Consider the following 25,052-nt stretch of genomic DNA (forward strand, 5'->3'; position numbering starts at 1 on the left):
CGGACGGAGCTTCTATGCTCAGTAAGCATGCCAACGCCCGGTACTCCGGACTCTGCCTATAGATGTATTTCCTAACTGTTGTTTCTGAAAAGTTTTGATGGAGGATCTTTCTGAAACAATGCCCTAAAAATAGCACGACAGTTGCCAACTTTGTACGCAAAGAAAAAAATAAGTAGTTTTCTGGAAGGTGGTTATGCGAATTAGGAATGATCTAATTTATGTACAACTGTGTTTTTTATCGGCAGCAGACTTATAATTTTCGCCAATGCCCTCTTCTCCAAAATCGAGAATCTGTCTTGTGTTAGGGATAAGTTATTCAACAGCAGTCAAAAGTACACAGCGTTCCAGCTTTCATGTGGTTTCTGGAAAGCATATCGATGTTCGTAGCGGTAACTCCTATTGCATTACAGTATCCATTTGACGTGGCTGGGCCAGTGAGTTTCCCAGAAGACAGCGTGTGAAGGCAGCCATCAATAAAGCTCTCCAGTTGGCTTTTGGTCCACGCGCACGAGGTTGCCAGAGGCATTCGCTAAACGAACCCTGAAGTGCGTGCTTTTAGTTCCGGGTTCTCCAACGTCAAAGAGCATTCCTCTCCTCACAGCGTCCACGGTTCTTCGTCTACATGTCCTTTAGAACAGCAGCAACGCTCTTTTTCGCAGATTCCGAAGACTGCGACGGTGCTGCTGGAGTTCTTCATCAAGCGCGAGAGCAAGGTGTCGCTGATGCGCGATCCGCTGTCCCACTTCTGCCAGGAGGAGGTCGTTCTGCATGCTCAAGAGTGCATGCTCAAGCTGAACAAGCAGGTCATCACCTTCCAGGACGTTCGCGACATGGTCGAGAACCTGGTCGGCCTCCACAACATCGTAAGCCACTCGCAACGCTCACTGAGCATACGACGCATGTATACCATTGGCACGGCATCTGCATAGAGGCGAGCTTTGCAGAGACTCTGACCAATGCACACGATTTTTCGCTCATTCCAAGCTCCGCTGAGAACGTTTGGCGGAGTCTTGTTTCCTGCCAGGTTTCCTAGGTAAAGGTCGAAAGCGAGCCGTTCTTTTTAAGTGAAACAAGTATACTAGGTAGCGCACTCCACTTGTGTGGATACGTGAAAATGGCTTGGGATCCACGAAGCTCTTTGGTGCCCGTAAGTCGATCACGTGGCGCGCTGTGCTTTGCAAGTGCATCAAGAAGGACCCGGAGGTGGCCAAGACCCTCGGTGTGACCGTGCGCAAGCTGATTATCATTACGGGCGAAGTAGCTTCGTCCCTGGAGAAGATTGCCGAGGTGCCCGTCACTGACTGGATGTCCATCGGAGACGCCATCATTACCAAGATCGAACGGGTACGCGCCACGTACGACTCAGGCCAGCGCCATTGGACGGTACTATAGTCGGATACAAGTCAAGAACGAAGCGGCTTTTCCCCCTAAAAGGACCCCCTTCCAGCCAATGTCGGGGGCCGATTCTCATGAGCCTGCTAGAGCGACAGTGCAGGAAGTGACAGGTGAAAAAGGATAGTCCCCTCCTTCCATGGTCGGGGATAATCCGCTCCCTGCATGTCGCTCTGCTCCTTGCATTGTCACGCTGCCAGGTTCATAAGAATCTGCCGGCACCATTGGCTCAGGGAACAGCCACTTGGTTCTCGAGTTGTATTCGACTATAGGCTCTCGCTGCTGTGCTCAGAACTTGAAGCTAGCGAGACATCAGGCGTCATGAAAATATGTAAAAAAAAAAGAAAACAGTTCTCGGGTGTCAAAAAAGAGAGTATCTTACCAAAATAGTTCCTAAACGAATGGTTACCCAACTACGAATCCTGGAAAACAGAGTATTTCCTTTGCTTTTTGGGGGACAACAGCGTGACGACGTTATATTTTGATGCAGATACTAACGACTTAACGGCGCAAGCACGCTTTATATCTTCAAAAAAGAAAAAGAAAAACCTGCATGCTTTGGAGTTTGTACTGTGCACTGTTTTCGGGCTCAGTTGCCGCTCTCCTATGACCTAGAAATCATATAACAAAGGTTGTCGTCTGCACGTGACTGATTTGCCGGGCAAAAGCTCAATAAAGCGGAGAGATGGTGTTAAGATGGCGAGGAACAAAAAAGAAAAAAAAAGCGAAAGGGCCATTAACGTTAATTGGGTATTACAAGAGGCCCCCAAGCGCTGTTCTTGATGCAGAAATCCAGTGTGGAGGCATGATGATAAATGACAGCACGAGACATAATGACAGGTGGTTATGAAATGGTTTAATGGCTTTTTAATGACTTAATGAGTTAGTAGCCTCCGGGATACACGCCCCAAAATCTGTGTTGAAATGCACGCACGCGTTTTACTTGCGAAATCGGCCAGTGTTGGTGACCCCTGTATTCCGTTTTTTGTCTTTTGTAGCTTATAAAATCTTCGTTTTTGGGAGAGTAGTCTCTTTGTGATCGTAACTTGTTTTCCTATTGATATAGGACAGCTTCTATTTGCCCTCAGTGCCCATTTAAAGAGCCCCTAAAGCTTGTCGATGCTTTCAAGTGAATGTTAAAAGTAGGTTGAAAAATGAAGCAAACATGAAAGAAAAGGAAAGTTTTTGATCTTATAAAAGTGGTGGTATGGCATACAAGGTTTAACTTCCCAGAGGCGCACCTGGGGCTATGACTGCCACCGCATTCGAAATCTCCGGATTGAATTCGAGCCCCTGGGGTTCTTTGACGTTCACTGACATTGCACAGCACACGGACGGCGCTTGCATTCCTCCACCATCAAAATTAGTCGGCCGTGGCTGGAATTCTACCTGGCGACCTTTATATAGCTGAGTATCTGAACGGCATCGCTCCTAAGCCCCACGGTGGGTTCACACTAAGGAAGCACGAAACAAAGCATCCCGAGTCAAAAATACCATTGGCGTGGCGCGTTGCTTGGGTGAAACGTCTCATGCTGCGGTTAATTTTCGTCGCGTACGATGGCGAACAGGACCACGGTCGTGAAGAGAGAAATGTGTACTTCCACAGACCCCGGCAGATGAAACGCTTCGCCTTATTGCTTTTCTTTCCGTTTCTGCGGGCTCCCTTGCGACCGCCGTGAGCTCGCTGCTAGGATGCCTGAAAAGAGGAAGCGCTTTCGGTGAGCAATCGGAAGGTCAAAACAAATTTTTGGTTCCGTTCTTTTCATCTTCTCAACAGATGCAACTTCCTAAGCCGCAGCCTTTCGCACTGTATATACCAAGGATCCACGATTTCAAGAACATGAAAATGCTGGGAGCAGGAGGATTCGGGTAAGGCGGCACGTTGCATGGTACAAGCGCCGTACTCATGTGGGATCACGATTTGTAACTTCACCGCACTTGCTTGGAGGACGGCGGACCTTGTTAAAGTGAGTTGAACTAAAAGAATACAAAAAGTTGTTCCCAAGAAAACTAAACGTCGCGCACGAATATCACACAGATAACAGTTCTCAGCCCCTCAGGCTTCAGCAAAATAACTATTGCAAAGTAAGAGCCGAAGCATTTGTATGACAAACTTACGAGTTTATTTCATCATACAACTTTTTTTTCAGCAGGGAGGTTCACTAAGAACAAGGCTTGTACGAGAAGGCATCTAGCTAACACTTGCTAGATGAACGATTTTAGGTTTAATACGTGCCAAACATACCACGCTGTTCAAATTTATTGTGCAAGTAAATAGCAATATTCTTCTACGACAGGACGCTGATTAATAAATTTGGAGAGGAGATCTGTTGGTGGCGTAAAGCTAGGCGCGTAGCTAGACACTGGTGATATAGCAAGAGCAGGAAAATAAAAATGACCATTGGTTTTTGAGGAAAAGGGGATCTCTAGCGTGCAGCGACATCGCACAGCCTACGGGTGCCTTCTCCTGTTGTGGTCGTAATTATACATGTATCTATGGTGCCTACACTTCTCTCGGAGGGGTAGTTGATTAAGACTGTTGTGCATGGGTGATGGGCTTGGGTGCGAGCCGCTGACTTCTTAATATAAGTCCCCCATCGGTGAAGGCCAGTATATTAAAAACTGGCTAACGTACTGTCGTGAGCAAAAGAGATCACCCCCTCCTTCCCCCCTTGTGTTCCGAACCTTGCCGCTCTACATGGAGGCGCCACTTGACGAAGCACTGCTGGCGTCGAGGGCAGGTAGTGCGGTTCTCGACACCAGAAGTGCTTCGTCAGGTGGCGCCCCCATGCAGAACGGCAAGGTTCGGAACACGAGGAGAGGGGGCGGGGTCTCTCACTTTTGCTCACGATAGTACTTTGTGAGCGAAAGCCACATCTAGCTACGTGGCTGGTTGTAGTAGAGGGCTCTTGAATAACTAAGGCACGCGAAATTCTCAGTAGACGGATTTTTGCATTCCACTTTGATCGAAATGCGACCCCATGTACGGAACCAGCGAACCAGCGAACCACCACCACCACCACCACCACCACCACCACCACTACTACTACTGCCACTACTACCACCACCACCACCTACTACTCCTTGTGCTACCGCAACTACTACTACTACTACTACCGCCGCCGTGGTGGCTCAGTGGCTATAGTGCTCGGCTGCTGACCCGAAAGACGCGGGTTCGATGCCTGCCGCGGCGATCGCGTTTCGATGGAGGCGAAATGCTAGAGACCCGTGTACTGTGCCATGTTAGTGCACGTTAAAGAACCACAGGCAGTCGAAATTTTCCGCAGCTCTCCACTACGGCGTCCCTGATAGCCTGGGTCACTCTGGAACGTTAGGCCCTCATAAACCAAACCAAACTACTACCACCAACACTACCACTACTGACACTACTGCCACTACCAGCACCCGCCTCCTAACCGCAGAATTCAAGATTGGTAAGACCAGCATAGCCAGCACACTGCGTGCATCCTTCTTAGCTAGTAGATACGCGGCCCAACACACCAGTGATGGTGGTTCAGCACTGACGGCAGGATCGTGTGGGAACCTAGACAGCTCTGTAGGCGCGGCAGTGTAAGTACACCTATTGGTTCTTTTGCCGGGCACTGTTCACTGGAACGATCCGAACAATTCTTAACAAGAGGACACTGCAGGGCTGTGTACCTGGCCAACTATCGTCCCGCCAACTTCGTGGCGACGGTGAAGCTGGTGAACATGGACCGGTTCAGCCGGCACAAGCAGGCTGCCATGGACAAAGTGGTCGCGTCCGTCATCAGAAACCCCTTCCTGGTCAAGTACTACTGCTGCTTCTGCGTCAAGGTGAGCCGCAAGAAGAGGCCCAATACCTGTCGTCCATATATGCTCAGGCAGGAGACTCTATTCAACCAGCGCGCATAGGTACGGCGAAGACAAGAGCACACAGCCACTTTACTTCTGCAGGAGGACGCGATGATGCATTAATTTTCAGCAAGCCGCTAGAAACAAGAGTAGAGAGGGCCATGTTTTCCGTTAAGGTGTTCGCCCGCGCGCCACTGAGAAAATCAGAGTTGCTATACAGTGGTATCGGCGCTAGCATCGCCGCTTCATTTGGTGTGGTAACCACGAATTGACATTAGTGAACTGCCTCGCGTTGACGTTCCTCGTAGCTTAGGTCAAGGAGAGAGACAAAGTATGCGGTTCGTCGCTTCCTTCTTTAGTGCAATGCTTCTAAAGGAAGCGAGACGTGAAATACGGAGCTTTCTCAAGCGAGGTAATTATATAAGTGACGCCCTGAAAACATGCATCCTCCACTGTTGAGCCCAAGGCAGGAATTCTTATAGATCTCGCGCGCGAACGTGTCAGCCTGCACTCTTGAGCCCTTAAGGGTACCAAATGCTTATGTATTTTCGTTTAAGTGCGTGCTTCAGTTGGTGATGAAATGGGGCGGAAACACTGGTTGCATAACGCGCGCTGCGTCGTGCGTGCACTGTTATGGCTAAGGCTCGCGCACACGTCTTGTCAGGAAGCGTACGTGACCATAATGGAGTACATCGCTGGCCTGGACCTCATGCGCGTGGTGACCAAGGAGGATTACCTGGAGATCGAGGCGGTCCAGATCATAATGGCGCAGCTCATACTGGCGTTGGAGCATATGCACCTTCGCGGCTTCCTGCACCGGGATATCAAGGTCTCCAAGTGAGCGTGCTGCCAATTCCTGTGCATGAGCCCACCATTTTAGGAAATGGGCAAGCCCTGGTCCTCCGGAAACAATACGCGTGTTCACAGTCGTCGTGAACTAATGCTTTTGAATAAATAAATAGCAGCGCAAGGAGACAAGGACTAGACGAGAGAACAAGGACGGCGCTGAACTTCTTCGACTCCTTCCTTCGATCCTTCGACTTTTGCTGCGATAACGAAAACTGGTTTTCTTGGAGGTGATCAGAATCATGCCTTGTTTTATCAGTAGAAGCGCTTTTGAATCAGTAGGGCAGCGTACCCAGCCCCGAAAGAATGATCCCTCAACGCGCAATAACAGTGGAGAAAGGAAATATGGAGTTTTGCAGTTTCCTTTTGTCTTTGGCAGTTTCCTGCGACTCGAACTGCGTACTTAACCCGCCGAGGTGGCTCAGTGGCTATGGGGTTCGGCTGCCAAGCCCAAGTGCTCGGGATCAATTCGCGGCCGAGGAGGCCGTGTTTCGATGGAGGGAAAAATTGAAAATGCTCGTGTTCTGTGTGATGTCAGTGCACGCTAAGGAACCAAAGGTGGTAGAAATTAATCGAGATCCTTCGACTACGGCGTTCCTCAGCCATTTGCAGCTTCGTATCGTAAAAAAAACACATACCATACCATACCATACCATACCATACCATACCATACCATACCATACCATACCATACCATACCATACCATACCATACCATACCATACCATACCATACCATACCATACCGAATTGTCTACTCCGTTTTCTCTCGACTTGCGCCTACGCGAGTGACGTTTCACGTCAGTCGTTGAAACTGAGTTTAAACCTCAGTTTCAACTCAGTGCCACAATCAGCCGTTATGGCCCATGGCAACCCTGCTCTTGTCAATTTTACGGGGTGGTGCCGGAGGCTGCCGAATCGTGGAGGGGTGATGTCTTACAGGCAGGGGCGACTGCGCATGAAGACGCCGCTGCAGGAGACGAAGGAGATCTGTATTTCGTCCTCGTTTGTGAGCGATATGCGCAACGTTGAACCGAAAAACTTGCTTGAGGTGTTCGCTTCCTTACACCTCTCTGTACGGGGGGGGGGGGGGGGGGGGGGGGGGAGGAATCACTTTTCCGCCACTATCACCAGCTGGTGCTGGGAACGGAGCAAGCCTCGCCCCTCCTCTCCTCCACTCGGAACATACTTCCGGAGCCGCTGGTACTGGTGATAATGGCGACACTCGCGATGCTCACAATGTGATTCAGGGCACTTCTAAGGCGCTTTTAACGCGTTATATTGTTTGTGCTACATATTAAGGGGCGCGCGAGTGTCTTTTTTTTTCTGTTGTCTTTCATAAATAACTTCATGAACAACAGAGGACGCGCTTCGCTCCAATCGAGTGTTGGCAGAAAGAACTTTGCGGAGCTGCGCGACTTTATGCCAGTCGTTCACTTAAGTTATACTTTCACTGCCCTGCGCTGTCGATTCCCTTGGCAACTCTATATTGTGTATGACGTGTATGACTGAAGGTGAAAGAAGAGATCGTTCAACAGTATGCATAAAAAAAATGCAGCCTATTTCGTCGTCGAGAGCGTGTATAAGCATGAAATGAATTACAAGAAAGGCGTAGCGCATTCTAGGACGACGCAGTAACCGCATTTGGGTGTTGGCAATGTTCTCTGGACACTGGACGGGCCGCTGCCTTCTTGCCCCCTTATATATACTCGCTGACCCGAGCAGCGTGCATGCTGTCCGGTGTACACGAGAGACAACCAGTTTGAACACGCATGAACGTTAGGCTAAGGGGTTGGCCGTGCTGCGCTCCCTCTAAACAGAAAACAACAAAAAAGGGGAGTAAGCTGTCCTCTAGCACACACTCTTTTATCAAATACAATGCGCTAGAGGACAGTTTACTCTCTTTTTACCCCCATATACGCGTATTCCTGCTTAAGGTGTCAGAAGACCAAGCTGTTCTGGTTGCGCCGGCGCTGGTTCGAACCCCGCCCGGAACTAAAGTTTTTCTTCGAATAAGTTGAGCTTCGTGTTCGACCTCAGGTACGCAGCAGTTTCCGGCCAGTGTTCGCCCGAATTTTCCAATAATGGGGGAGCTAGAAAACATTTCATGCCTTTACAAGATCGCAGGAAATGCAAGACGCTTTTGAACCGCAAGACGCTTTTGAACCGCAAGTCCACAAGCGAGAAAAAGGAAGGTTGCGCAAATGGTGCAATGGTTCCCAGGCCAAAACGCTGACTTGAGTGAGCCTCGCAGTGACGTTATCATCGCCGGCACCAGCGAGATTTGCCCTTAAACATGTCAGAAAAGAATCCCGCTTCCGCTGTCGATTAGGTGGGAACGAATTAACGTAGCCGTTCCGCGAAGGCATGCGTTCGACGCCACTCGGGTGCGGCCATGCTAGCCCCACAACTTTTGTCAGGCCTGTAGCTAATTAATCGAGTACAACTACGGGAAACAATCTAAAACTTAAGAGTGTGTTGTAGGTAAGCTGTCACTGCATAAAAGCGAGAGCGCCGTTAGAGCAGGGGCTCCAACTTCGAAGGTGTTACGTAGACCGGAGGAGTTTTGAAACAACCGTAAATGCAAGCAGTGGTAACAGGTATTCCCGACAGCAATTTTATACAAGTGCCAAAGAAGTACAGTCTTTGTCAAAAGTAACCAGGCTGCATGGTTTGCTTCTCATTCGTATAGTAGACCCCTCACGTCTTCCCTAAAGACCAAAAAGTTCTTTGAAGGTGAGGACAGCTGTTCTCCTTACCATACAGAGATTTAGAGCTTGAGGACTGGCATAATAGCTTTACTATACGACTGAGAAGTAAACCGTGCAGCCTGGTTACACTTTTGACAAAGACTACGTTTCAGTGCTTCTCATTAGTTCGTCCAGGCATCTGAGTAGGCCTTATTCGCAGCCGTATAACTTCATTCAGTTGCGAAGAATATGAGGCCCACGTCTTCCGCTTTCCGATTTCTGCTATTGATTGTTTTTGCATAGTGGACACGTGCGCCTACGCCGCTACGTGTCAATGCGAAAAGTTTATATTTTCTTCCTCAGTTATTTGCCCACTGCCCGCCTGTATTCGTGTTTTATCATGATTCGGCGGATGGGGAAGGTCGGAAATGCTTGACCAAAACGAACAAATGAGTCGAACGCATCCCTGAGGTCTGCACGGCCGTTTCAGTTAGGGTCGAATCCCTCTTCCCAATTGCCCATCTGTAGCAAGGCGAGGATTTGGCCGTGAGAAGACCGCTTGCGCGCGTGTTATAGCGTGGCGCCTTTGGCGTTAACGGGGATGCCAACGGTAATGCTCTATAGGCACCGCTTATAAGGTGCGCTGCTCGACGTATGGACAGATGACAATGCAAAGTGCGCGCTGCCAGTTGCTGCGGGCCGTTCGAGGCGAGCAAACTCGAACTGCCGTCCATGCGTCCTCATGCAGGCTTCCGGACTGCCCTAGTTTGCATGCCCATTTTAATGAGCAGGAAGGGCGGCCACTGCAATAAGAAGTCCGGCTGGTAGAGCACTCTCAGCGCAAACCTCGATTTATTTATTTATTTTACCCTCAGGGCTTACAAAAGCATTGTAGAGGGGAGGGGCAGAAATACAAATTTGTAGGGGGGGGGGGGGGGCAAATTTATACTTCGTTTCATGTTAGTGGCGCTTGCAGTACCGTGGTAATTATTGACGTTAAACGAGCTGAACGATTTCGTACATTAGAGCGACTGTGCAAAAAAAAAATTCAAAAAACTATCATCATGCCACCGATGCACTCAGCGTAAAAGTATGCATGCGCCCCGAGGATGGAAAATGTGCTGCCTGAAGAGCTAGCACGAAAAGGAAAAAAAAAATATTCTTTTTGGCAGAAAATCTCCTCGGTGGTTCAGGGAGCAAATACACGCCCTATTTAAGGGTATGCCGCGATAGCATTAATGGGTCCCGTCAGCGACTCCACTTGATCTCATTAGAATATTAGCTCAATGGGCATTGAAACTCCCTTTGACGTCCTGTGGACGTTTAAGACGTCCGCGGGACGTCCAATGGAGTTCCAGTGCTTACTGGGTAAGCCGATCGCGTGTTGTACTAATCTTGCCGGATCACATTACACACGAATGCACCTGACGCAAGCATGCACTTTAAACAGAAAGGATTAAAAAGGGAGTAAGTTGTCCTCTAGCACACTACCTTTTATAAAATGGAGTGCGCCAGAGGATAGCTCTTACTCCTTTTTTATGCTTACTCATGTAGGCATATTCATGTACATAGCATGCAGTCGTTCGCGCACACTCGCCCCTCACCGACATGCACTTTGCTGCTCGCTTAATCACAACTACTCACTACTCACACAGGCTAATTAGCATACAATCGTAAGTTAGCACATTATGTGGGCAACCACACGACAGACATATAAAACTCCGCTTTAAACAAGCCGTACGAACGTCCCTGCGAGGTCTAGGGGTAGCGTGTCTGACTCGCAATCCCAGGGTGAAGTGTTCGATTCGCCGGTATTGCCCCAGTTTTGTTTTCAATGCAATTTACTTCCTATACTATACATGTCGTAATGACGTTTGAGTGATGTTGCGTCCTTTTAATCACAATTGATGTGATTGGCTGTTTTAATCACTTTTCAATTCTGCGTCTGATGTCAAACCTTTTCGGCCAATCCAGAGTACCGCGACTCAACAAAGCCGGACGCCTAGAGGACGCCGCCGGCTTTTCCGCTGAACGGGATCCTCAACGCGTTAATAAAGAGAAAAGGCCTCTTTGAAGCTACACCCTCCACGCGTTCCGCTTTTCTGCTCTTGTTTGACTTTTTTTTTTTCAACGACGGGGTGAATATAACAACAGAATCTTTTCTACGTCATCCACGTATTTGCCACAGTCTTATCTTCGTTGACGGTCTTGCTCAAAATACCCCTCGAAGGGAGGGCAGCGGACTGGGTGCCGCACTAACAACAAAATTCCCTCATATCAGCACATGTCACCTGGAACGCGTTGCATACGGAGAACCTCGCTTAATTAAGGCGCAAAACAGGGCATTCTGATACCAGTCGAATCAACGCGTCAGCGGTTACGAACGGAAGAAAATGAAACCCGAGGAACTCAGGAAAGACGAGTGCGCGTGCACTAAGGAGCCTATGACGTAGGCGAAACTGAAACCCGTTTAGACATTCCAGATGTTACCAAAGGGAAATTATCGCGGTGCCTGCTTCCCACACGTGCCTTTACGACGCATCTGAACTCACATGGCCCGATTACTTGTCGTAAGGTGTGCAGCCGCGCGATTAATTGGCAAGATATCGACCCCAAGACACGTTGTCTCCAAGTACGGCTCGCGGATTTCGCAGGGTCGACGGCTCTTTCGACTCCACGTGCAGTCAGTTATAGTATGAGGGATTCAACGTCCCAGAGGCGCATGCGGTCTATGCGAGGCGCCCTAGTGGAGGGCTTCGGATTAATTTAGACCACCTGGGGCTCTCGCACTGACATTGCACGTGCACTGACATCCCAAACCTGCCTTCAGCGCCGGCGATTTTGAGCCTGAAAAAACTTATTCGTCTCGTCCGGAGACACATTGTTTTGAAGCCGTAAAAGAAAATCAGACTGCATAAACAATTCTGAGGTGCCGCATTAAGCGGTATTAATTTTTAGCCTGCTGTTGACGCACACGAAATTTGTCTCCCACAGTCAGGCTGTTGATCTCGCCCCTTTATTTTTCTTTTACCTCATCGCAGCATGCTGATACTGCCTGGCGGTCGCGTAAAGGTCATCGATTTCGATACGACAAAAGTCTGCAGCGGCCATTGTGAGAACGACCTCTGTGTGTACTGCTGCTTCTGCATGAAGACGGCACTCATGCTACGCCAGCATCTCGTTAAGTTTATGCCTGTAGGGTAGATCTGTTGTGGGCTCGACATGAACGCATCGGCCGGATAATATGAATCAGGGGTGACCAGACAGGCATATGCAAAGAACTATTAGAAGAATAATCTTTTTCGTGAAGAGCCGCGATACAAAGAGGGGGCGTGGCAATTGCTTTTTTATTTCTTTCTACAAAGCTGGTGGTAACAGTGAATCCCACTCATGCAGTGACTGCTCACTTTGCCTCTCCATTGCGATGCCCCATTACTCTAGAACATAAGGGAAGCTACCATTGGAGGCAGGGGGGGGGGGGGGGGGATGTACAGATTCCAGAGTCGCGAGCACCCTCAAGGAGCCGCAGTTTGGCCACCCCTGGTTATAGACCACCTTCATCAGTCAGTTAGCTGGTCAATAACCAAACAGCGGAGTGAAAAGTTTTCAGCGAACGCTTTCTAAGTTCAAAGACGCTTGTGTAAGAAAGGAAACAAGCTAAGGAAATATGAATAAACTCTTCTAGCTTGCATGGTTGCTCCTATGTGTCGCGTGGCGCTGCCAACTGAAAATGAGCTCGGCAATTTCGAATGTTCGGTACATCCTATTGATTTTCTATGACCTTCGGAAATGATTGGTTTAAGCGCAGGAAGCATTTTTCAGGTTAAGTTTTGCACCGATGAGGAAGAAAAGGTCATGATAATCGCCATGCTCGCGGATAATCTCTCGGGACTCTATAGCTTTCTCAAAATTACAAGTTTAAACTATCACAATTGAGCTGCGCGGAGTTCGTTGCAGGCAGCCAACAGATGGCGTATCCTAGTGATACGAGGGTTCTTTGTATTTTGGGGCAATAATGATGTGTGAAAAAACGTGATATAGTGGAGTAGAATGACAAAGAACAGAACTAGAAATGCTATATTGTCCTTTCGTAGGCGTCGCAAATGAATCCTAAGCCCTTGGGTTCTTTGACCCTGCTCAGAATCCTGCGCAATAAGTGTACAGAACCTTGCGTGTTGTTACTAATACGTGCAAGAACTAGAAGGGAAAGGAGAGCGAAGCGCACAGTTTGTTATGAAAATAGCTCACGTCCTATCGTGTTCTTGGCACCAGAGTGTTCGTGACTTGTGCACGTGCCAACGAGTTATAGTTTCAGCTTTGAACTTATTCCACTCTGCACGCCTAACTTATACTTTGTTTCTGTCTCTATATCTCTCTGAAGAGTGCGCGAACGCGAAAGTAAGAAACATACACGAAAGAAAGAGAGCGAGAGAGAGAAAACGAGCTCTGACAGAAGGCAGCAAGGGGAATAAGGCTAAAATACGGGCCAGTTGGTCGATCATTATTGAAATGCACGGCTTATCTGGGAAACAATAAGGATTAAATAAGGTATAACACAAGCGCAAACTTACAACGGTTTTTTACTCGTTCTTGCCACGTTTTTACACATTTACCGGATTTCGCGATCACAAGTGATGTCATGCTCGGAAGCCAGCAGTTTCATCTTGCCCATTTCTTCGCCTCTGTGATCATTTCAGTCTTGTTTTGTGCGAGTGTGATTGGTGGTTCACTTACACATGTTCCTTAATCTGCAATCGAGATAGAAAACGCTTCCGCGATTTCCCTTTCTGCTTTTTCTATTTCACGCCCTGCTATCTCTGTCGTTGTCCCTCGTTGTATTGCAGTGTATCCAAAGTAGCGCGTATATTAAAGAAAAAAGTAAGGCGAACCTTGCCCCACGGAAGATGGCGTTTCAAACCTAACTTTACGCAGACAGCACTACTTCCGCATTCAATCATATACAGGGTGTTTCACGTAAGGCTTTACACTATCTTTAAAAATAGGGCTTTTGAGTTAGAAGAGCGCTTCTTTCGCCATAGTATTGTCAGCGATGAAGTACATCAGAATACAGCTAAGGCGTGCTAACTAGCAGTCTGGTCAACTAATACTGTATAGTTAACTTTTTAACTATTACTGTTAGGCTCCTAAATTATTGAGAAGCGTGTAGCCCACCGCAAGTAATATCCACATCAGTGTTTAGAACTTCGCAAATTCGGTTGCCCCTCAGCACTGTGGCCCAACAAATCCTGCCTACATCGCGCCAAAATGCATGTACTTTCTAGAAGCTTGCAGGCGAAGCAACCTCTCCAGTGCACGTATCTCGTCTAAATAGCCCAAATTTGTTGGGCTACTACGGCGGGGGTAACCACATTTTTGAAATTCTAAAAACTGGTGTAAAGACTACTTACAATGGGTTACATACATGCCTGTGATAATTAAGGGGCCTAACAGTAATAGTTCAAAAGTTAACTATCCGATATTAGTTGACCATTCTGCTTGTTAGCACGTCTTGGCTGTATTCTGATGTACCATACCGCTGACAGTGCCATGCCAAAAAATGCGGCCTTCAAACTCAAAAAGCCTATTTTTTAAAAACTGTGTGAAGTCTTAGGTGAAACACCCCGTGTATCGACTTCAGCCCGGCTCAACGCTTTAGTTCGCGTTTCAAGTCTTGCAGGTGTCGCTGACGCTTCCCTCCGACAGAGCGGAGGATCACTCGTGGGGCTAGGCGCGCTATTACTCTGAATTCCTGGGTTGTTATCGCCTTAATTCTGTGGCTATGTAAGTCGAATGTACTCGTTATGTGAGGCATGGATACACGGCTGAAAGGCGTGCCGCAAAGATCTAATCGGCAATGCACCGTATGCATTAACTTCGCGCAGTTTCCAAACGTCTCCTCCGTGGCTACTTCCGAAGGACACCGTTCGAGTTTCACGATGGCGAATCTGCCGGTACCATCCCTTATATGGCACCGGAGATACTGAAGAGACGTCCATACGGTACGAAGTCCCGCCGAAAAGGTGGCACGATTGGTAAAAAAAAAAAAAAAAAATATGATGGCCTCAAATCTGCTCTTTTTCGCACCAAAAAACCGCCAGATTTCAGGTCGTCAAAGCAAAAATTCCGCTTGCCCGAGTTAATCTGATAGCCTTTTTTCCAAGTTCGGGGTTTCCCATGAATATGAGCAAAAGTTTTGCAACCATAGGTTCAACAGTTCTCCCTCTATGAGTTTCCTCCATGCTGTCTGCTACGGGCCTCTTGTGCCTTCAGAAAAGTACACAACGACTTACGAGGTCTATATTTTGTTAAATGCATCCACGACAGGATGCATATTTAAGTAAAAAATTAAAAATCAGCTCGTGGTAAAGCACAAGAAACTTCGGAGTTATTTAGGCGCTATAGGAGCAGAACTTCGATTTAGAAAAAGCAACTAACTTGGAAGGTTACTCACGGCGCTCTTCTTGTTATACAGTTCTTAAAAAGCTGACTACGTGGGAGTACAGTGAGTACTCTTCGACTTCCAACAGCCCTTTGACTACAGAAGTGACGCGTTTTTTTTTTTAATTTCGTAAAGGCCTAGCGTGCATTCCAATGTACACTGGGTCGTACAGAATATATGCTAATGAAAGTAACGCTCTAAAACGTGACGGGAAGCTTCCAATTGCTTTTGGTAATGGAGATGAAATTTTGTTTCTTGAAGTCTTGAAAGGGGCCCTGAAACATCTGTGTCAGTTTTTTTTCTCTCACGCTCTTTATTTCTGCAAGGTGCGCCTATTTAAACAGCTTAGCGAATCGTATTGCCACCGAAAGTCAGAATGACGCCATTGGACAGGTTTATTTGGAGAGAAGACAGCAGAGCGCGTTCAGAAGTGTAGCGTGGAAATCTAGATAAATAGGAGATTTTTCGATCAAGTATGTGCTGCTTCTCGCGGGAAGACGTGTGAAGCTGTCTACAGGCGCATCTGTTCATTCTGAGCCGGTTTTAAGGCGACATCATTATATGGCTCAGTTGAAGGTCATTAGTCCGCAGAAAACGGTATCTGTTCTTGCTTCGGCGAGTGCGGCTTCGGCCGCTTCTTTTTGAGCAGCGTCCGCTCCGGCGGACGCAGTTGTTGCTGCGACGCGCGTCTTTTCTTTCCTTTTGCTCTTTCCTGTGATCTTTTAACTCTCCTCTATCTGCACGTGGCAGCGGTGGTGGCTTGGCTCGAGCCAGTAGCAGGCCCGTGCAACTTCCTCTTCATCCTTCTCTCAGTCACAACAACAACAACAACAACGGCACCGTGTGGCGTCATGAGTCAACGTCATACCAAATCACGTGACAGTGGTGCAATATGTCGTGTAAGTCAGGTGACAATGATGTAATGCATGATGTAATACCAAGTGACGTGCCAACTATGTAATGTGACGTCATGCCAGGTCACGCGACAGATGATTGGAAAGAGTTCAGGCCACGTGGCAAGCAAGCTACGTGCAGATTTTAAGAACACACCCCAATCCCCACCTCCTAATCAATGAAGGTGTAGATGAAATCCCAGCGATGGCTTCACTGGCTGACCTCAGTATGTTGACAGCATTCCCAACTACATCCGCACCCTAATTTTGAGCAACCGTTCGTCGTACACAGTTCCGGGTAGTGTCATATCATTTCTTTTTTGCATATAGCTTACATGTTTTGGTCAAGCTGGAGGCTAGCTTGCGACAGGGGTTCAGACCGATGACATATGCACCTTCAGTTGCTTGCTTTAAGGCGCCGTGGACGTGTCCACCGAAATGTCGAGATGTGAGAGTCTGCGCCCTTTTCTTTCCTCAAAAACCAATTTTCGCAAAGAAATTGTGACGTAACCAGAAATGTCGAAGTGGTGTAGCATGCCTTAACAGGAATACCGCAGTGGTATAGTATGCCGTAACCGGAAATGTCGAAGTGTCGTCGTGTGTCGCAACCGGAAATGCCGAACTGGTGTAGTATGCCGTAACCGGAAATGACGAAATGCCACACTTCACGTTATAAGACAGAAAAAAATCACGATCAAAGACATGCGCTCGCATTCCTCCACGTCCGCAGACTTAAGTGCCTTCAGAATTTTTGTTGTCCTGCCTCCCCCCTGCCGTTTAATATCAGGCTTAGCTGTGTAGTACATGTTCTGCGGGTACCGGATTACACAGTATCTCATGTGTTGCTATCATTCAGTTCGTTAACGAAGAAAAGGAATTGTTTAGCCTCTTGCCATTTCATGGCTGCTTGGTTGCAGCGTGGTGATGTCCGTCTATAAAATCACCGTTCGTACATTTCAATCAAATAATTTGGTAATAGGCGCCCGTCCATGTCGTTTTTATGTCTGTCGTCCTTATGCGCTTCGCGCTGAGATGATGATGATGAAAACTTTATTTATAACAAGGGAGTTTTGGACACGTCGGTCCTTGGGCCCCCGCACGGCCCCACTGCACTCAAACGTTCATGTCCCGGAGGCTCATGAAGTCAACCTGAAAAAAAAAAAGTTGCCGATTCAACCAAAGATAGAGCCGTTCCAACTTTAAAATCTGCCTTTCGAATGAACATTGGTCGTAAGAGGATAAAACTCGCTCTCTAAAATCGCCTCTCCCCCCCCCCCCCCCACCGCTCTTCTCACGCCTTGAAAAAATAAATTAATCAACTGAGAGAATAGCAATAACGTCTGCTATTCTATGGTCTCACAGTAACGTTCACTCAAAGTGACGCTGCGATTGTTCAAATATCACTGTTCACATCACAGAGCTCTTCACATCTGCACAGTGCCTCAGAGGAGCTGTGCCGCGCCCTATAACAGCCAGCCATCATCTGATCAGAGGGTCGAATTCCGCAAAGCTGCTCGCACAAAAGAACGCTTCGTCCTTTGTTAGACGTCCAGACAGTCCGGGCTGGCCAAGCTGGCGACATTCCTTAGCTGCAGTAGCTGGCCATAGCTTAGGCGACTAGCCTTAGCTAGTGACGCGCCTTCCTTATGCCCTAGCAGTTTTGTGAATAAATTCTTCCCGTAATTAGCTGACGCCAGCAGTGGCTGGGACACCGAGGACAAGTTAAAGTTAGCCTGTACCGATAGACTGACATTTAACGACAAAGAAACCACTATCTCCGAGGGCGGAGCTTTTATGACCTAGAAAAGATTTAAAAAAAAAAAACGAAGCACAAGTGTCGCCATCTCTAGCCGATTTCGAAAGGTGAGTGCGGCGCATCGACACCAAATTTTTAGCGGACCCCAGAGGCTATGCTCCGTCATTTACTTCAAAATGGCGGCAACCCGTCCTTCTCCGTGTAGACGCCATGAGTTTCAATAATGTGGCGGCCAAATTTTTAAACCTTATTTTCTCAGCCATGTTTTTTGTTTTTTGTTGCTGCCTGACGAACGCTAAAGTACCCGGAAACAGCCAAAGAATAAATTTTTACTAACAGTAATAATTGGATGGAGTTGTCATCAGTGTCCTTTTTTAACGATGCAGGGCAAAGCAGAGCACAATCACGCTACCCTTTTATGCGAGAGACTAAGGTCAGCGGATCGGCACGTGCGAGATCTCTGTCTGATACAGGACTCAGGCTGGCGGTGCCTAACCATTAATGTGTCGTGTTTTCATAATACGAAGACAAACACTGAGAAGTAACCGCCGACGCGGTTTCCTGGGAATCGGTACAATGGAAAAGAAAAAAAAACATTGAGTTTCGAGCTGCCCTTGAATCGTGGAAACCCCAGACTTGCCAGGCAGCGTTTGCTGGAGCGCTCTTCGGTCTGCCAGCTCGGCAACTCAACCCGAGCGCTAGTATGCTTCATTTCTTTAAAATGTTTCATGCTGTCTTGCTTGCTGGAGAGCAATCGCTCAGAGCCAAAGCGGCACCGATAATAATATGAAAAGGAGGTGCACATAGCACTCCCTAACACCGACGGCATGATCGCACTTTCAATGAAGCGTGACCTCTGGGATCGAGGCGCATAGGCAATTATCGTAGCAAGGAAATCCCGGGATAATGAGGCGGCATTGGACTGCCACGTGCGCTCAATAATGGCTCGTTTTGAGTCCGTCCTCGCTGTTCAGTTCCTAACCCGCCCTCGAGCGTTCGGCACACAGATAACGTATTCTTACACGCGATGAGATTAGATGCGAGAAGAGCATGCAGTGTGCTGCTCCCGCAGGCACTGCGGGTTTTCTCCATTCGTGGGCTCTGCAGACTTCCAGTCTTCGAAAGAGAAAGGTTCCTTCTGCTGATGTTTGCATGAGGAGCTTTCTGTCGAAGCTCTTTTAATTTAGTCAAAGATTTCCCCTGCCATGTCCAGCGTGTCCTGACAAATACTTCACTATAAACTGTCAAGCCGGGGTCGAATACACACTCCTATCAACACAACACAATCCATTGCCCTTTTATCTATTGGACGCTAGCATTGACGTCAGTGAAAGGAAGGGTCGAAGAGCGGGCTAGTTGGTAGTTCATCTTGAGGAAAAACACAGCGCACTCCTAAGACACGGACAAAGAAAGGCAAGACGATACAGCGCTGTATCGTCTTGCCTTTATTTGTCCATGTCTTCGGAGTGCGCTGTGTTTTTCCTCAAAGTGAAAGGAATCCTGGAATATGTATGAGCCATGCTTATGAGCTGCCAGCTCCTGCAATTTGCATGCCGCGTCGTTTTAGTATGGCTATGCGCGCGATATCTGGCCGCTCCAAGCGCAGTGACGGGCGCGGAAGGAAACTTGCGACGAGCACAAGCTTCTTTGCACGCGGACGAACCCAGAGGTCTGAAGTGTGAGCGAGCGAAGGCGCGCTGAGCACATCGTGACGGGGCCTGCGTGTGGCGCATTGAACGTGTCAACTTCGACTGCGACAACCGCAACCTTCCAGTCCGTGGCGCGCACTGAATAAACAAGCACATCTCGAATTTTCCAATGTCGACAGCCCATGATAGCGAAAGAAGGGAAGCTTCGACGCGGAACCTGATTGCGTCGAAATGGTGACCACTCACGTACCTCGAGGAGACGAATGCCGAATGGGCCCCATCGCTTCTCTATGGCACAGCGCTAAGCATGAAGGTTTCTTATGTCGTTAGTGCGCATTTAATAACGACGCGTGAAAAGGCGCCAGATGAAGCCCAGAATTAGCATGCAGTAGGCGATGCGCCGGGCACAGCGATCCAGTTGCGTCGCTTTCTTTCTCTAACTAAGCATGGTCTCATAGCTGTGTTGCTCGCATGACGCAACGATTCCGAAAGAGGAAGGGGTAATAAGGTAATAAACACCAATAAGACCCCCCCCCCCCCCCCCCATTTCCCCATCGGAACGAGGAACCTACTTATTTCGCACCAGCCATCGTGTCTCTCAGTGTCTTTGGCGTTCAGCCGGCGTGTCGCTCGAGGAAGTGAAACCCCGCGGATGCGGCGGAAACCTTTCCCCGCAGGCGAAATGCAAATAGTGCCCGCGCGATGCGCGATGTGAGCGCCTCGTTGAAGAACCTCATGAGGTCGAAATCAATCCGAGTTCTTCCGGGCGTTTCTCATTGCCTGCGAGCTGCTTCGGTATGTTAAGCCTACCAATACTTATTTATCGTGCAGCGGGATTCTCGGCTTCCGCTGGGCGGGCGCGCGTTTGTGGAGCTCAAGCGTCCTTGCCCGCTCTGCCGCAGGCCGCGCCGCCGACTGGTGGTCGGCGGGCATCGTCATGTACAAGCTGATGACGGGTCGCGTGCCGTTTCGGGGCAAGACGAAGCAGCTTCTCCGCGAGCGCATCATTACGGCGCCGCTCAAGTGGCCGCGGGCCGAGGACCACCCGCACTCGGCGACGGCGCCTGGCAAGGACATGACGTACCGCATGCTCAAGAAGAACCCCGTCGAGCGTCTCGGCTCGCGCAATTACAGCGACCTGAAGACGCACCCGTTCTTCGACCAGTTCGATTGGCAGATGCTGTACAACCGCACGGACCTGTGCGACATCCCGAGCATCGCCGAGATCATGAAGGCAGACGCGCTGAAAGGCAACACTGGTCCGGACCCAGAGGACAAGCGGCGCCATCTGACCATCGAGGAAATGACCGACGTTGGCTTCGAAGCGCAGAAGCCGCTCCTCTGCTACGCGTCGGGCAGCTTCAAGAAGCTCATGAACACGGTGCGTGTGCGGGGTGGCAATGCTCTTTCGACAGCTCTCGTTTCGAAAGCAGCGCAGCCGTATTGCAAGTTTGATGTCGTCTAAAACATTGGCTCCCTGTAAAGAAAAAGAAAAGCAAACAAGGAAAGCAGAGCCACTTTTCTTATCTTTTTTTTTTTGCGCGAATACCAGGGATACATTCGCTGAGCAACCAAAAACTCGCTGATATTCGCTGATGATCGTGAGGTTACTGAAGTTTACAAAAAAAAAAAATTACAGCCTAGAATACCTGCACCGTCTTAAAAAAAAAAGTCTTATCGCTATGCGGAAGCTCGCTCGTGAATGGCGAGAAACAGAATATCCCTGACTCTGAAGTCCTCTGGTCAGCACTGCATTTGCGCAAGGCGCAGTAAGGTGAGAAAGCTTGAAAACGATATTTGCCTGTGTCCGCTGCAGTCCTTACCGCATCGGCATTCTGTTGGCAATACACTGATCTCGTCTGTCGTTTTGTGCTGCTTTTTGCTGCCTCCAAGGGAAGTTTTGCCTTCGAATCTGGCGGTATAAAGGGCTTGATACTGTGTAATGCTTATGCCAGGGGCACCTTTTTATACCATGCTGTAACTCGCTGCTGTCGCAAGAAACCTTTTCGATGACGGTGTGGCAAGCTACCCCATAACGCAGCTAAATATGAAGAGTAGGGCTCATAGGTCGCCATCTTCAAGCATTCCTTTAAGTTTTTCTTTTGGCCGTTATCTGTCTCAGTAAAACGGGTAGCGCAGTGCAAGGCCTAGACCTCCAAGCTTCAATGAATAATCGCAGGATATCGCTGCGACTTATTGCGCAATAATACATAAGTTTGCGGGGATACAGTGGCGGCAACTAGCAAAGGACAGGGTTAATTGGAGAGACATGGGAGAGGCCTTTGCCCTGCAGTGGGTGTAGTCAGGCTGATGATGATGATGACATAAGTCCTAGGAATATGGCATTGTCGAGCGCTCACTTCAGCAACGCTGTATAAAATAGTAGCTTTTTCACATATAAGCTTTATTTGCGAATCAATCAATCAATCAATCAATCAATCAATCAATCAATCAATCAATCAATCAATCAATCAATCAATCAATCAATCAATCAATCAATCAATCAATTCGACACCTCTTCTATATGTATGTCGCTTGATCCGTTCTGACGTTAGCGCGACCGCCAGGCATTAAAACGAGCCTTCCCACTTTTCCCGGTGCAGGTCAGAGACAGCAAGGCAGCCGTCCAAGTTTCTGGATCGTTTATGGAGACGAGCGGAATGACGACCACACCCATTGACTACCGAGCCATCACCCCGGGTCATAGCAGCACCAAGACGGGTATGGCGAGCAGTAAGTGCTTAGCCTCGAGCCCAGGGCGCTATAACGCCCACCCTGCGCCCGCAGCAACACCGCATCCCACTGCGAATGCTAGCCTGCATCATCCTTCGAGATGCTCGAATCTAATTTCTCAGATCCGCACCGCGATCGGGGCTTCAACAGTGGAAATGAGTGTTCTCGCTGCGAACGACTTGAGTCCATAGAGGTGGTAGATGCCTGAAGCAGGGCGTATGCCACGAGCTTCTTAATGTGATTGGTGATTTACATAATGAACTGCTCGACAGGAGGGTCCCGTCGCAAGCAGGGGCGGATTTATCGACCCCTCTTGAACTAAGCAACTTGGGGTTCTTATTTATACCATGCATTTCATGTCCAACAATTTCGGGCAAAAATTTTGAAAATTGGAAAATTGTAAGATTCTTTCACAGAAATATTGAAGGTAATGGTTCATTGTTTGACATGTAGCAAAAAATTTCTTTTAAAGCGTTTCCATGAATCGTATCGAACAGTTAAGACTACCACAAAAAACCAATGGGGAACGGTTTTGACGATAGCAAATAACGTTAATTGAAAACAAAATTCAAGACTGCCGTCGTGTGATCTGCGGATATATTGACAGTTAAATCTTACATTATATGAAAAAATTGCGTTCATTAAAGGTTTCGGGCTCAAAAAATGCTTTTGTACGGAATTGTTGGGTATGCCTGAACATTCTTCACCGAAAAGATGGGAGACAGTGTTGTTTCCCCGCAAAGAGTTTCCATGTTGAGTAGCTCGTTCCTTAGATCCGTCCTTGGTCGCAAGCTCGACAACGAATCCGATAAACTGTCGCCGTTTTAATGGATTTTTCTCAAAAGAGAGTTTTAAGTTCTGTCACAGATGCACTGCCTGCGAACGCTGCAATGAGCCGCTGTAAAAATATTGAACTATGGCGAACGGCACAGCCGAGTAGCTAATATGAAACCATATATTATCACATTGACGTCTAATTCTGCCTACGTTCACAAGGTTAACGTGCTATCAACTGACAGTAGTCCGCAATTTTCTCCCACCTCTAGTCGGCAACGATGGAAAGGAAAATCCGAGCCCTGCCACCGAAAAAGTGGACCTAATACTGTTCAGGAAGAAGAAATTCTACAAATACTGGAGCTTTGGGTTTTCTATGCGCAGAGCCAAGGGTGAACAAGAAAACAAGTATTATCTCTACGTCGACGTAAGTGCATTTCTTGTATTGGCGTGCAGTGCTTCTGCGAAGAGAAAGATTGTGCTGCTGTGAGTTAAAATAGCGCCTGCCGTATAGACAAGCGCTATGTTATAGTTTCAACATCTGAGGCCAAATTAAGGTTGTAAAATCTGAGTCCAGTTTGTGACTGGCAGGCAGCGCCTTGAATGACCAATCTGTGTGGCTACCGTGTGTGGTCAGCACAGTGGTGCCGACCAGACAGGAATCGGCACCAATTTTAGTGGAGCGGTGAATCTCCTTTTACTAGCGTTAGCCTGTTCCCGGCAGAGATATTCAAGAGATGGATATGAACGCGGGAGTGCGTGGCCAGCGATACCTGCAGCACCGTCTGGTGGTAGCCACTTGCGGTATCGGCAGGATTATGTGCGCATGTTCAGCACGATCCGAGCCGGTGGAAAAATTTGGTTTTTGAGGAAAGGAAAGACGGAGTAACCGCCTCACTTCTCGGGGGATACCCCAGCCGCGCCATGAGGGAAGGTATGAACGACGGCTTGAGAGAAGAGAGAAAGAGGTGCCGTAGTGGAGGTCTCCGGAATAATTTACGCCCCCTAGGGATCTTTAACGTGCCGTGACATCTCGTGCAGCACGCGGGCGCCTTTTGCGTTTCGCCTCTACCGAAACGCAGTCGCCGCGGCCCCGGACCCTCAGGCTCAGTAGTCGAACGCCCTAAGCACTGAGCCACCGCGGCGAGTGAGCCGTGGGAATGATCTGCGAGCACAGCCATCTTTGCAGAGAGGACGCCCGAGAATAAGAAGATGGAGGGCGCCCTTTTCCGAGAGGTATTTTTGTGTAAGCGCTGACGCGCGACCCAATGAAGAAAATGAGTCAGTGGTGCCGCGCAACAGAGGTCGTAGCTGAGCACGCAAACCTACGCGTGGTAAGGACGAGATCGCTGTCAATGGCGGCGCAATTTTCATAGATGTTTGTGACTGGTATGGCGAAGATTGGTATGGCGAAGAATTTGAACTTCTCGTCTTCGAAATTATCTACGCGCTCTACAGTCATCACATACCCAAAAGTTCTGGACAAAAACATTTTTGAATGGGAAAGAGTTAAGAGCGCAATTTTTTCATATCGATTGTAAGATGTCACTACAACAATCAACATATCAGCAGATCTCCCGTCGGCAGGCTTGATTTTTTTTTTTTGCTATTAACGTTTTTTGCTATCGTCAAAAGCGTCCACCATCGGTTTTCTATGGCAGTCTTAACTGCGCGATGCGAGCGATGGAAAGAATATAAAAGAAAGATTTTGCTACGTACATTATCTGAAGAAGAGACCATTACCTTCAATATTTCTATGTCAATACCTTATTCCAATATTCAAAAGTTTTATCCAAGAACGTTGGACATGCCGTTGTCTTCCTCGGATTCCGCATGTACGACGCGGTGTGGGGCGGGCTTTCGTGTTGCTGTCAACATCGTGGACAATCCCTCATTTAGGCTCACGCGGGCGTCCGGTGTGAGTGTTCGCGCGCGCGACAGTTGCCTGGTCCTCGAGGTTATTGCCTCAGAGAACTTGAGGCATGCGTTTGCTTGGATGTACCATCTTTGCAAATTTTAACCAGACAATGTGATTTGTTTTTCAGCCCT

At 48.3% G+C, this 25,052-nt stretch overlaps 1 protein-coding gene across 1 annotated transcript in view; it reads left to right on the top strand.

The window, feature by feature from the left end:
* The first annotated feature begins 662 nt into the window (after positions 1–662).
* LOC149353630 (microtubule-associated serine/threonine-protein kinase 3-like) overlaps positions 663–25,052 on the top strand; it is a 33,843-nt gene continuing 9,453 nt past the window's right edge. Inside the window, exons 1-10 of the mRNA XM_089575840.1 lie at positions 663–863; positions 1,183–1,344; positions 3,170–3,261; positions 5,043–5,208; positions 5,891–6,063; positions 11,801–11,871; positions 14,642–14,758; positions 20,399–20,877; positions 22,100–22,229; positions 23,276–23,430. Coding sequence (XP_089431966.1) covers positions 723–863; positions 1,183–1,344; positions 3,170–3,261; positions 5,043–5,208; positions 5,891–6,063; positions 11,801–11,871; positions 14,642–14,758; positions 20,399–20,877; positions 22,100–22,229; positions 23,276–23,430 — 1,686 coding nt within the window. The 5' untranslated portion in view covers positions 663–722. The remainder of the gene's footprint in view (positions 864–1,182; positions 1,345–3,169; positions 3,262–5,042; positions 5,209–5,890; positions 6,064–11,800; positions 11,872–14,641; positions 14,759–20,398; positions 20,878–22,099; positions 22,230–23,275; positions 23,431–25,052) is intronic.

This window comes from Amblyomma mixtum, chromosome 3 (genome assembly GCF_055824585.1).
Source record: "Amblyomma mixtum isolate Tamu chromosome 3, ASM5582458v1, whole genome shotgun sequence".
NCBI lineage: Eukaryota > Metazoa > Arthropoda > Arachnida > Ixodida > Ixodidae > Amblyomma > Amblyomma mixtum.